This window comes from Salvelinus alpinus, chromosome 34 (assembly GCF_045679555.1).
Source record: "Salvelinus alpinus chromosome 34, SLU_Salpinus.1, whole genome shotgun sequence".
Classification (NCBI taxonomy): Eukaryota; Metazoa; Chordata; class Actinopteri; order Salmoniformes; family Salmonidae; genus Salvelinus; species Salvelinus alpinus.
Genome location: NC_092119.1, coordinates 12823221 through 12837531, shown reverse-complemented (window position 1 = coordinate 12837531; position 14311 = coordinate 12823221). Strand labels below are relative to the sequence as shown.

Sequence of the window (14311 nt, the reverse complement as noted above, 5' to 3'; positions counted from 1 at the left end):
CCTGTCTCTCTCCCCCTCTCTCTTTCTTCCCCCTCTCTCTCTTCCTCTCTCATTCTATCCCTCCCTCTCTGTCTCTTCCCCCTCTCTCTCTTCCTCTCTTTCTATCCCTCCCTCTGTCTCTCCCCCTCTCTCTTTCTTCCCCTCTCTCTCTTCCTCTCTCTTTCTATCCCTCCCTCTCTGTCTCTTCCCCCTCTCTCTCTTCCTCTCTTTCTATCCCTCCCTCTCTGTCTCTCCCCCTCTCTCTTTCTTCTTCCTCTCTCACCCCTCCCTCTCCTCACTCCCACAGACCTTGCGGTCCAGTGTAGACTGGGGTCAGGAGCAGTTCCAGCTACTACTGATGGCTTGGGCTGTAGCCGGGGCCAGGGCTGACCGTGGGGCTGAGGATGTGGGCATGGAGGAGATACGTTATCGCTGGATGCTCTACAAGTCCAAACTGAAGGACGTTGGAGACCTCGAGGCCCTGTTGAATGTCAAGGTAAACAATACTGTGCAAATATTGTATTATGCCTCTGAAATGGCATCCTATTCTCTTTTTATAGTGCACTATTTTTGACTAGGACCTATTCATAAGTTGCACCTCTGTCACTTGGTCATGCCATTGTTATGAACGTTCTCAGGCTGCCCTCTACCAGTGGTGTGGTAGAGGTGCTCTGAAGTCGTCATAAGCCCAGTCATTCTGGACAGAGGCTAACGACTGCCTGGAAATATGATTACGTTGCTAAAGTAGTCAAATGTTTAGTAGGAAACAACTTTGCCAGCATTATCATGTCGTCAAATTTACTTTAGACAAATGGAAATGTTGTCATTAGCTAGCAAAGTTTTGCTAAAATAGCCAGCAATGCTAACGGTAGCTAGCTAAAAGCCAGTGTCTACCCCTCAATCGTAGCTAACAGTATACTGCATTTAAAGTCAATCTGGCGCCATCAAAATGATGACAGAAGGTTTTCCTACTAATTATTTGCCTCCTTTTCAGGGGCATTGTATTTCCAAGCCACTGTAATGCACTTTTGATGAAATTTTCATCAGCACTCATTGATTATGCATTGTGTAGAATGCTCAGATAGGCATCAGTCCAGAACGAACGAAACAAGCCAAGAATATACTGTAGCTCTGGACAAAAGTAGTGCAATATATAGGGAATAGGGTGCTGTGTAAAATGTATCTCCAGCAGAGGGCGTTAAAGAGTATCCTATAATAAAGAGATGATACATTGGTCTACCACAGGGATGGGCAACTTTGATGTTTTGGGGGCCACAAAAAAAACAAAATTTATCATGAGGGGTGGCTCTACATACCCACATCCATCTTGCATTTTAGTGGCATTGAAGAGGGGAAAAAACACATTTTAAAGTTTGTTTCCTGCAATTTTACACATTTTGCTATGGAGTTGGAGAGAACAATTTGCAGTTTTACAGCTAATTTCCTGCAATTCTACACATTTTGCCATAGGGTGGAGGCAAATGTTTGCCATTTTTAATATGATAACTGATGATCAATGGGCCCCACCCCGGTTTGTAATTCAACCATTCCTACTCCAAGTTTAAATAGCTGGCCACCAGACTAACTTAACAATCTAAATGGTTTTTGCTGACATGGGCTAAATGAGTGACTGCTGATACACAACCAAATTTAGAAATTGCACCTTGTGTATTCTATTAATCCACCCCCCCCCCCCCCGTTCCCCTCCTTGGTCTTCCAGAAGGTAGCAGTGTATCATCAATGTTAGGTAATGGTCTGGCTGCACTGTTCTGTATAAAGCACATGCAGTATATTGACCTGTATGTTTCCTTGCTTTATTTCCAGCAGGGTGCCAGTGCTGCTGGCCGAGAGGAACACACCAGGACAGCTAAGGTACAGTTAACAATCGGTCTCAATCATTTTGTCTTGGTCAAACATTCCTTTAATATTCAGTGTAGTTCAAACTGGAAAAAACGTGTGGCCTGGGGTGGTCCAGTGGTCTAAGCTGCAGCCTGAGGAATGCAAATATCTCTACAGTCAGTATCTGGATAATATGTGTGAAATGCTTGATAATGTATGTGATATCAACAGAGAAGCATATTTTCTGGGTGATTGAAATATTGACTGACTATAATCAAGCTGCCCACTCAGGAAAAAACGTAAAACTATAACTAGTGCCTGCAACCTGGTTCAGGTTATCAGTCAACCTACCAGGGTAGTTACCAACAGCACAGGAATTAAATCATCAACATGTATTGATCACATCTTTACTAACGCTGCAGATATTTGCTTTAAAGGAGTAGCCAAATCCATAGGATGTAGTGATCACAATATAATAGCCATATCTAGGAAAATCAAAGTTTCAAAGGCTGGGCCTAATATAGTGTATAAGAGGTCATACAATAAGTTTTGTAGTGATTCTTATGTTGATGATGTAAATAATATTTGCTGGTCAGTGGTGTGTAATGAGGAGCAACCAGATGCTGCACTTGACGCATTTATGAAACTACTTATTCCTTTTACTAATAAGCACGTACCCATTAAGAAAATGACTGTAAAAACTGTTAAATCCCTTTGGATTGATGAGGAATTTAAAAATTTTATGGTTGAGAGGGATGAGGCAAAAGGTATGGCAATTAAGTCTGGCAGTCATGTGACTAAACAAAAAAAATAATAACTACACTATGAAACAAAGAGAAATGATATAACGAATGATAGTAAAAAAGCTTTGGGGCACCTTAAATGACATTTTGGGTTTCAGGTTTGGGGAAATGAAACTCTCGAATTGTTTTATATTTTAAAATGTTGCCAGGAATGCAGATCTGTCTTGGGTTCTGCTGTGGTGCCGTGGTTGTACAGCCTTTCCTCTACAGGGAGCCAGGTTTTCCTGTGTCTACCCTTCTCAATGGCAAGGCTGTGCTCACTGAGCCTGTACTTTGTCAAGGTTTTTCTAAGGTTTTGATCAGTAACCGTGGTCAAACAGTTAGCCACGGTGTACTGTCGATTTAGGGGCAGGTTGCACTGCATTGTGTTTGTGTTTGTGTTTCCCAATGAGGAAATTAGTTTTGTTTTGACTGTGTTGTAATTTGTTTTATTCTGATTGATTGGATGTTCTGGTCCTGAGGCTTCAGTGTGTTAGTAGAACAAGTTTGTGAACTTGCTGGATGAGGTGACTCTTTTCTTTGCTCAGCTCTTGGCATTGCAGGGCGTGGTAATGATATGAGATATTTTAGATGTTTCCGAAACTTAATTGCTCTTTTTTGAGTTTGTATTATTAGTGGATATTGGCCTAATTCTGCCCTGCATGCATTGTTTGTAGTTTTGCAAGTGGACCCACCACCTCGCTGCCATAAAGTGCAATTGGTTCAATGACACATTCAATTAGTTTTAGCCACATTTTAATAGGTATTTCAATTTGAATGTGTTTTTTATTGGCGTAGAAGGCCCTGCGTGCTTTATCTCTCAGTTCATTTATTGCCTCATTAAGGTGTCAGTTGAGCTTATTTTTAAACCTAAGTAATAGTAGTCTGTGCAGTACTCTATATATTTTGTACCGATTGAGAACTTTGGTCTAATTCCCTGAGATCTGGATCTTCTCTGGAAAATCATTATTTTAGTCTTTTTGGGGTTTACTGCCAGGGCCCAGGTCTGGCAGTACTGCTCTAGCAGGTCCAGGCTTTTGCTGTAGACCATGTGCTTTGGCTGACAGCATGTATAGGTCATCTGTGAAGATCAGGCATTTAACCTCTGAATTGTGGAGACTAACACCAGGGGCTGAGGATTGTTCTAGAATTGTGGCCAATTCATTGATGTAAATATTGAAGGGTGCAGGGCTCAGATTGCAACCTTGGCGAAGGCCCCGCCCCTGGTTAAAGAATTCGGTAATTTTCTTGACAATTTTGATGCTGCACATATTGCCAATTAATTATGTCATTTGTTTAGCTCCCTACACCACTTTCAATAACTTTGTAGAACAGTCCTGTATGCCAAATATAATCTAATTATTTTTGGAAGTCGATAAAGCAAGCATACATTTTGGTATTATTTTGGTGGACATGTTTATCTATCTGGGTATGTAGGGTGTGAATATGATCGGTCGTGCGATGTTTTTGTATAAATCCAATTAGGATGTTACTCAAGACATTGTGCTTATTAAGGAAGTTTAGAACTCTTACATTTATAATACTACAGAAAACCTTCCCCAGGTTACTGTTCACACAAATGCCTCTGTAATTTTTAGGGTCAAATTCGTCTTTGTTCTTAAAGATTGGGGGGGTTATGAGTCCTTGATTCCAGATGTCAGGGAAATAAACTACACTCAGGATCAAATTTAACAGTTTTAATATAGCCAATTGGCATTTTGCACTAGTGAGTTTGAGCATCTCATTTAGGATGCATTCAGGTCCGCATGCTTTTTAAATTTGAGGGCCTGAAGTTTCTTATAGAGCTCCTGGTCAGTAATATAGGAGTCCAATGGATTTTGATTGTCCTCTATAGCTTTTTCAAATCCATTCAACTACTCATGAATTTGGCATTGTTCTGCGTGTGTGTCAATTTGAACAGTGTTGTAGAGTGTTTTAAACTAGGCTGTCCATATGTCACCATTTTGTATCGCTAATTCCTCTAGATTTTTGGGGGGGGTTTTCCAATTTTGAAACAGAAGTTGTTTGTGTTTATGGACTCCTCAATTAGTGTCAGCTGCTTGCTGTTGTACTGTGCTTTTTTGTTTCTGAGTGTACATTTATAGGGTTTTAAAGTCTCACAGTAATTAAGGTGTAATTCACCATTATTTGTGTATCTGCTTTTGGTTTGCTAGTGGTTTTCCTTATAATTTTACAATCTGCATCAAACCAGTTGTCATCTGTGGTCTTTTTTGGTTCGTTTTTTTTATCAATTTCAGTTGTGCTTCTTTTGCCATTTGCCTGAATATATTATTGATGTTTTTTACTGCTAGATTGATGCTAGATTGATGCCTTCTTTACTCTCTCTCTGTCTCTTTCTGTCTCTCTCTTTCTCTCGCTCTGTCTCTCGCTCTCGCTCTGTCTCTCTCTTTCTCTCTCGCTCTGTTTCTTGCTCTGTCTTGCTCTCGCTCTGTCTCTCTCGCTCTGTCTCTCGCTCTGTCTCTCTCTCTCTGTCTCTCTCTCTGTCTCTCGCTCTGTCTCTTGCTCTGTCTCTCTTGCTCTGTCTCTCTCTCTGTCTCACTCTCTGTCTCTCGCTCTGTCTCTCTTGCTCTGTCTCTCTTGCTCTGTCTCTCTCGCTCTGTCTCTCTCGCTCTGTCGCTCTTGCTCTATCTCTCTCTCTGTCTCTCGCTCTGTCTCTCGCTCTGTCTCTTGCTCCGTCTCTCTGTCTCTATCAGTGAGCTGTGAACACAGCAGGTGCATGGCTGGCTAAAAATGAGGAGGATAGCTAACTAAGTTTACCCCCAGGTTGTTGATATGGGAAAAATAACAGCAGACACAGATGAAAGAAACTGTAGTGTCACTCACAGCAAAGTCTTGGCAGTTGATGGAGCAGTCTTGTTAAGATAGTGAGCATGAGTGAGTGGGTGAGGATTTTCTCGCTTCACTTGGAAGAACACTGTGTGTGTGTGTGTGTGTGTGTGTGTGTGTGTGTGTGTGTGTGTGTGTGTGTGTGTGTGTGTGTGTGTGTGTGTGTGTGTGTGTGTGTGTGTGTGTGTGTGTGTGTGTGTGTGTGTCATCACAATCCTGATTATATTGAGGGAGCTGTGAGCCTTTTCTATGTTGTTTACCTAGCTAGCTCACACTGACCCTACTGTGTGACCCATGTTGAAGTGACACAGTATACACTCCCTTAAAAGAGACTATCATTTTGATCCCATGGATGGTCCGTCTTTGCTCTGTCTATGAATTTTCTTTTCTCAAGCCCAGCTGTTTACCCCCCAAAAATTGATGAGTTGAATTACGTGAATTTAAATTTGTTTGTTTGTACACAGTAGGGTTGTTTGGGAGTGTGTTTGTGTATTTGACTAGGTGCATGTGTATGTGTGTGTGTTCCATGTGTATATATACAGTGTGTGTGTGTGTGTGTAACGTCTGTATATTGACTCCCTGCAGGAGAAGACTCCAGGCCTGCTGTACCGTGTGTGTCGAGTGGCCCTGCCCCTCTGGCTCCTGCTGTTGGCTCTGCTTCTCTTCGCCTTCTTCCTGCCCTGGATGGACGAAGGCTCCAGCTGCTCTCTGTCCAACAACTTTGCCCGCTCCTTCAACATCATGCTCCGTTACCACGGACCTCCACCCACATAGGAGAGGAGATATAGGATTATGAAGACCATTGATCTTCACCCTCAATCCATTCTGTGTGTGTGTGTGTCAGTTTGGGTCAGTGAGTGTGTGTCAGTGTGTGTATGCGTTTCTGCTGTATTAACAGTGTGTGGGTGGGTGACCTCAGCTGTTCTCACACAGTCAGGCCAATTCAGCTCCTCTATCACACAGGCTGGCAGCATTTCACAGAGAACAGCGCTCCACACTCCTATTCACACTATAGTAGCTAATGGCCACCAAACACTTAGCATAATGTTGGAGTAGGGAGCGGAGATGATGTGGGATAAGGAGGTGGATTTTTATTGCCTTTATTTAAGGGGTGAAAGGATGCTTACATGGTCTTAGATAACTTAGATAAATAACTGAGTGTGATCTATCATATACCAAAAACACCTATCATGGTTTGCTGCCATTTTAAAGACTGGTGTGGATAACACTTTTTTAAACTGCTTTTAACCCTCACAAATAACCGTATGCTTTTTTTTCTTGGATGAGTGTAAGATGTTTTTAAAGCTTTATTTTGAACCTGTACATAATGGCTTTTGCACAGATTACCCTTATCAATTGTAGCACTGTGTTAATGACAGCCTAGCGCTTCAATGATCAGGAATAGTAGACATTCTAGATGCAGGATGTTCTCATGTCCACCAAAACACTATATCTGTTCTATCATGAGTCAAGTCAAATCTAACACATACTGATGATAAAGCAAGTCAGTCAGTAATGGTATACAGGATGTCCCACTTTTGACTGTCTAAATACATCGTACTTATACTGTACTGTACTGTAGGTATGCATGTTTGAACAATATGCTTTCTTTTCTCAAGGTTCTATGCTATATTTGAACACTTTCGTAATGATCCCTTGGCACAGTTAAACCGTTTGGTGAATATAGCAATTATAATGCCTTGTACTATGGCCCCTGACTTTTTCTTGGACCACAGAGTGTTCTAGATGCTAAATTTACTTTGGTTTTTATACGTTATGTTCAGCAGGGCCCAGATTATAAGATGGAAATAGCCGCTGTTATGGGAGAGGGGCCTTTTTTGAGCAGACTCTTAAAATGACGCAATGAACCTCTCAACCTTGACTTTTTCCCCTCTCGTTCTCTGTTGCTCGCTCGCACTCTCTTTCTATCTCCCCTCTCTCTCCCCCTCTGTTTCAAATCAAAGTTTATTTGTCTATTTCTTCCTCGCTCTCTCTTTCTACCATCTCCCTTCTACCATCTCATCTCCTCCCCCTCCCTCTCTCTCTCTCTCCTGACTCTCCTCACTCCCACTGATCGTGCGGTCCAGTGTGGACTTCTGTCATTCACTCACTTTTCTATTTGTCCCTGTACGTGTGTCTTACTGACCTAAGGTTTGCTAGGGAAATGGAGACCAAATCCAGTTATTCTATTAGTGTCTTATCACACATGTCTTTACGAGGTTATAACCCACAAATAGCTTGGCGATGTTTTAAATTTGATTACATTTGAACTGTTAGCTTTTGTTGGGAGTGGGGGACAGCGTGTGTTAGTTCGACTGAAACCTGTCTCGTCTCAGAATGTTGAAGTATAATCTGTGTCTGTTCTCTGTCTGGGAAGGTCTCAGAGGGCTGTCTTCGTCTGTCATTGTGAACGTTAAATGACTGAACAACTTTATTCTTAAGGAAAAATAGAAGGAAAGTGCATGCCGGCCCTACTTGTTCAAAACTGTATTGAAGGCATAGTATTACAGTTGAGTGTATGCTGGATTTGAACTGAATATTTATACCAGTCTACTGTTATCTATAAACAACTTATGCAATGCGCTTCTTCAATATATTTATCCAACATATCTAGCTCTTAGGAGGCTTTTAAATGAATGTTAAACTTAAATACAATATATAGCACAAAACATCACCATACTTATACCACAGGGTGATATGCTGCATTCTTTTGAGTAGCAATGGCTACAGTGGGCCTACCTGCCAACTCTGCTTCTTGCACTGCTATATTGAGTAAGACACATATACAACCTTTTACAATCAACACAGGTTCAAATGCCTAGCCAGCCATGAACTGTATGTCTGTAGTCATACATAAGGAACATCCATATGGACTTTCACTTGAACCTAAAGAAGTGCTCCTCTTGAAAGGATCTGGGAATCAAGGATAGGAGAAGGATAGTGTTGGGGGATGAAGGTCAGAGTTAGCCCGGTTGCCAGTCTTTATAGCTAACATTACACTCCTTGACACGGAGTAGCCTTCAAGGAGTGGAATGTTAGCTAAGCAGACACTGGCAACAGGCTAGGTCGGAATATTATAATGTACCGTAGCAGATTTAGGGTTGCAAAATTTCAGTAACTTACAAAATTCCCAGGTTTTCCAAAAATCCTTGGAGGATTCTGGATTTCTTGCTTATTCCTTACTGATTCCGGCAATCTACCAACTGGGATTTCTGCAAAATCTGGGAATATTTGGAAAGTTACTAGAATTTTGCAACCCCTAATTAGATTCCGTTGCAGTGTGTTATGGGCAGGAGTAGCTTTACTAAGTGCTCTGCTAAATGTATTCAAAATGGAATTAGCGTAGATTGGAATAGTGTGTTTTGCAAATTAGTATCTGCTTTACAAAAATGAAAGGCTTTTAAACACACATGCCGACAGGAATGAAGATTCAAAGCTTTTGTAAAACATTAAAATATTATACTCTATTTTGTTACTATATTTTGAAATGAACAAAATGCTTAATGTTTCAACACAGAGCTTTTATTTAACCAATATTTTTGTATTTTACTCAAACTGGAAATAAATATGCAATGTGTATACCTGACAGAAGTCTATGAAGTGTCAATCATTGTTGAGCCTACAGCCTACTGATCAAAATTATAAACGCAACATGCATCAATTTCAGATATTTAACAGTTCATGTAAGGAAATCAGTCAATTTAAATCAATTCATTAGTCACTAATCTATGGATTTCACATGACTGGGCGTTGGCGCAGCCATCGGTGGGCCAGGCCGACCCACTGAGGAGCCAGACCCAGCCAATCAAAATGAGTTTTTCCCCCACAAAAGGGCTTTATTACAGACAGAAATACTCCTCACTAACAGGGATGTAAACAAATTTGTGCACAAAATTTGAGACAAATGTGCTTTTTGTGTGTATGGAACATTTCTGGGATCTTTTATCTCATCTCATGAAACATGGGACCAACACTTTACATGTTGCGTTTATATTTGTGTTCAGTGTAGAATCACTCATGATGATTGCAGTCAAACTGCAGTGGTCTGAGGGGCGACGTCCGTTCTAGTGATACTATTTCTATTGTTGAGCCACTGTTGTTGTTGGGGGTCAATTACTAACTGGTTTAATATGTGGAGTAAAATGCCAGAGTTACCAGGTGTAAAGTGTAGCAGGCTGTTCGTTTAACCAGCCTCTGGTTAGTCACTGATTGAAAGGCTCTATGCTGAGCAGGTCTTGGAGTACGCACACACTTCCTTATCCTATACCAGGATGTTTGTGAGGGTTGCACCTCTACAGGTCAGCATTTCATTCCAAAAAATATCTTCCCTCCTTGCTGCCCTTGTTCACTCCCCTTTGTGGATCTGAGATGAGATGACTGAGTATGTAGAGCAAATTTTTTTTTTTAAATGCACCTTTATTTAACCAGGTAGGCTAGTTGATAGATGTGCAGAAGATGAATGTGCAAGGAGAGATACTGGTGTGCAAAGGAGCAAAATAAATAACAGTATGGGGATGAGGTAGTTGGATGGGCTATTTACAGATGGGCTAAGTACAGGTGCAGTGATCTGTGAGCTGCTCTGACAGCTGGTGAGCTTGCGGTAGGAATCCGGAGATATGGAGAAAAATAAGTTTGATATGCCCTGGTTTGAATCGCTCTGTGCAGACTGACAAGAGTTGTCTGGGCTAAAGGTTAGCTGATGACCTCTAGCAGTGGCTAGCTGACTACTAGCTAGTAGCTAGTTAGCTGGCTAGCCCCTGTTGGGGGTTCCGGTTCAAAAGTAAAGAAAATAGCAGATCCATACCACATTGGGTGAGGCGGATTGCAGGAGAGTATGTTGAAGTTGAGGTTAAGAAAATATTTAAAAGATATATGCGAAGAAAAAAGCTATAAAAATATATATACATGGGACACGACAAGACGAAGACAAAGACGTCTGACTGCTACGCCATCTTGGATGATTGCTTCACCACCTAGTTTCCTGTGATATGAAAAGAGGGTTAGGTCTGAACGTGTCTGATAAGCTGGACCACTGTGAACGCACCAGTTACACTGACACCCAAAACCTGACACACACCAGTCACACTGACACCCAAAACCTGACACACACCAGTTACACTGACACCCAAAACCTGACACACACCAGTCACACCAGTCACACTGACACCCAAAACCTGACACACAGACACCCAAAACCTGACACACACTAGTCACACTGACACCCAAAACCTGGCACACAGACACCCAAAACCTGACACACACCAGTCACACTGACGCCCGACACACTGACGCCCAAAACCTGACACACTGACGCCCAAAACCTGACACACAGCCTCACAGTCAAATATGAAGCATTAGCTCCAGCTCTCTCTCTCTCTCTCTCTCTCTCTCTCTCTCTCTCTCTCTCTCTCTCTCTCTCTCTCTCTCTCTCTCTAGCTCTCTCTCTCCAGCTCTCTCTCTCCAGCTCTCTCTCTCTCTCTCTCTCTCTCTCTCATAGCTTTCTCCAGATTTCTCTATCTTATTTCATCGTTGACAGTATGCTATTGTTAGATTTGACACTAACAAGAGAGCTAGCCATTTCCTCACTAAAGCCAGTGTTATGATATTCAGGCCTACAGTACTGTGTTTATTTGTCTATTTTACTATTCTGAAATACAGTACACACCACAGGAACTCTGCAGTTACGGAAAAACAGCTCAGGAGATTTGCAGTTGTGCTGTAGTATGACGTTCTCAGTAGATTCATTTGGCTGTGATTTAGGACACCAGCAAAAGCAAGAGCAGCTCGCCTCATCTGAGGAAGGCATATGGCTGCCTGCCAAAACATCTGATTTGTTAGAGATGAGCTCCAAAATCTACACATACACACAAACACACCCTCCTGGCAGACAAACAATATTTACGTCTGGGGCTCAACCTGTGCATGACAAGCACTCAGGTGCAACACTCAGGTGACTGTTTGCCTTCCAGGTGTGGGTGTGTTTGTGGACTCTGCCCTACCTGGCAAATGCTGATAGCGACAGTGGCACACTTTGCTCTGTGCGGTAGCCCTTGTTTTGGCCTAATTCATTCAACTGGAAGTTCCTCTTGGTGTAGTTGGCCAGTTGGTGTAGTTCTCTCCTCCCCTCTCTGTTCTAGGTGTGCAGTGTACCACCAACCCATTCACTGGATATGGAAATACCAGACAACAAGCAATTTGGAGCTCAAATCTCTGTGTGTGCATGTGAATGTGCGTGTACTCGTGGGATTTTGAATGTATTTCCCTCCTACCCACGTACAGAACAGTCAACAAACTCTTACGTAATACTATACATCTCTAGTATGTGTGTGTGTGGTGTGTGTGTGTGTGTGTGTGTGTGTGTGTGTGTGTGTGTGTGTGTGTGTGTGTGTGTGTGTGTGTGTGTGTGTGTGTGTGTGTGTGTGTGTGTGTGTGTGTGTGTGTGTGTGTGTGTGTGTGTGTGTGTGTGTGTGTGTGTGTCTACCCATCCACCTACTCTCTGCAGACTGCATCCTCATTCACACACAACCCTGCTTTTCTCAGCTCCACCACTGAGACTCAATCTGGCCTGGAAATAAATCTAGTAGAAATACTTCTTACTCCCAAAGCCTTCCTGTATGAGATGTAACACTTCTAAGATAATATGGAAACCAGGCTGCTGAGGGGAGGACGGATCATAATAATGTCTGGAATGGGGTGAATGGAATTGCATCAACCACATGGAAACCACGTGTCTGATGTGTTCGATATTATTCCATGTATTCCATTCCAGCCATTACTATATGCCCATCCTCGGGGTCTAAGGCACTGCATCTCAGTGCTTGAGGCGTCACTACAGACACCCTGGTTCAAATCCAAGGCTGTTTCACAACCGGCTATGATTCGGATTCCCGAAGGGTGGTGCGCAATTTGCCCAGCGTCGTCTGGGTTTGGCTGGGGTAGGTAGTCATTGTAAATAAGAATTTGTTCCTATTTAACTGACTTGCCTAGTTAAATAAAGGTTAAATGTTTAAAAAAAACGACACAGTTACTGTTAAAACGCATGACTGCGTCCCATTGTGATTCAATGAAAAGACATCACTAAACACACATTTCATTGCATCTTTTCTCTGTGAATTTGGTCAGTGGCTTCTGTATGTCTCCGCTATGTGCTGTTGTAAATACCAGAATGAAAAGAACAAAACAAGGACAGAGAGTATGTAATCAAATGCCTCATCAAACTCCGTCTAATCAAATGCTCAGCGGTTGACAGTCGCCCCACTATCTGCTTCCCAAATGGAACTCTATTCCCCATTTAGGTCTCTGTTCAAAAGTAGTGCACTATGTAGGGAATAGTGTACCATTTGAGAATCATGCACTGGGGCTGGACAAATGACCGGAGATAGTTAGCTAGCTACATGCCTGCCTGCTTCCCTGCCAGCCGGCCCGGAACAGTAGGCTGTTGATTTTATTACAGTAACCAGATTCAGCCAATTCTCATTAGACTGCAGAGTGAACAGAAGAGAGAGTGTATATTCAGGGAGCGAAGGGGAGATGCAGCACCGATGTAAACAGTCTCTTATCACATTACTGGAGCAGGAAACCTTCTCTCTGTCTGACAGGTGGGAAGAAAGGAATTCTAGGCAGGGGATCGTTGGATTTTAGGGAGAGGCTATGATTGAGATCAATAAAGAGAGAGAGAGATAATGACTTTATTATCCCCAAGAGGACATGTTGGTGTGACAGAGCTCTTGTCCTGGTTAGGGTCAGAGAAGACCGACATAAGACGATCCAGGACCGACATACACAGTATGTCTATATTTATATGACTGTGTGTCAAAGACAAGCCTTTGACAATCCAGTACCAAGACAGTCATAGACAGTCATAACACATCTTAACATCAGTAGTCCTTGCACAGTCAGTCAGGGCTCTCTCTCAGCTTAAAGGTGATCCACTCCAGTAACAGCAGTATAGTCCCCTGATCACTTAGCCTGCTGAAAACACCTCTCGGTTACCCTCTCTGCCCTGTCTCTGCACCTGGCCCTTTTCTCCTGCTACTGCTGTCTGCTGACCGGACCACCACCATTTTGTACTTTGATTGGCTGACCGACACCTCACCACCCACACGGACTCCTCTCTGCTCCTCACAACAGCAGAGACATCCATTCTGTCCCTTTTAAATATTGAATCCTTCACTGCGTTGCCATGGCAGCTGCTGCGTTGCTGTCACAAGGTGTCCCTTGGGGATGACCTCGTCAATCTAGACATGATGACCCTGTATAGCTACGCTAGTCTAGGTTTGAAAACTGGAATACCTCTCTCTTCTCATCTCTTCTCTTCTCCTCTTCTCCCTCTCTCTCTCTCTCTTCTCGTCTCTTCTCCTCTTCTCTCTCTCTCTCGTTCTTTTGTCTTCTCCGCTTCTCTCTCCCTCTCTCTCTCTTCTCGTCTCTTCTCCTCTTCTCTCTCTCTCTCTCTCGTTCTTTTCTTCTTACCAGGTTTAGCAGGTTAATGCTAACACTGATTCCTTATGTAAATTTGTATTTTTGGGGGGGTGAAATACTGTATGTGCACATCATAGGAGGCTGCTGAGGGGAGGACAGCTCATAATAATGGCTGGAATGGAGCGAATGGAATGGCATCAAACATGGAAACCACGTGTTTGATGTGTTCGATACCATTCCGTTATTCTGTTCCAGACATTACTATGAGCCCGTCCTCCCCATTTAAGGTTTCTGTGGTGCATATTGCATCATTGAATATGCACAAACCCTGAATTGTAAAAGGTTGAGACCTCTCTATCTTTGAGCTACAGTCGTTTGGAAAACAAAACCTCAGTTTGAAGGTGATAGACCAGGGCTGTGTCCTGTCTCTGACCCGCAGGCTGCCT

The 14311-nt window shown here is 42.7% G+C and overlaps 1 protein-coding gene across 1 annotated transcript in view; it reads left to right on the top strand.

Moving 5' to 3' along the window:
* Positions 1-9033, top strand: part of LOC139563879 (nesprin-3-like) — a 104121-nt gene extending 95088 nt beyond the window's left edge. The window contains exons 19-21 of the mRNA XM_071382868.1: positions 287-475; positions 1804-1851; positions 6033-9033. Coding sequence (XP_071238969.1) covers positions 287-475; positions 1804-1851; positions 6033-6221 — 426 coding nt within the window. The 3' untranslated portion in view covers positions 6222-9033. The remainder of the gene's footprint in view (positions 1-286; positions 476-1803; positions 1852-6032) is intronic.
* Positions 9034-14311: the final 5278 nt, after the last annotated feature.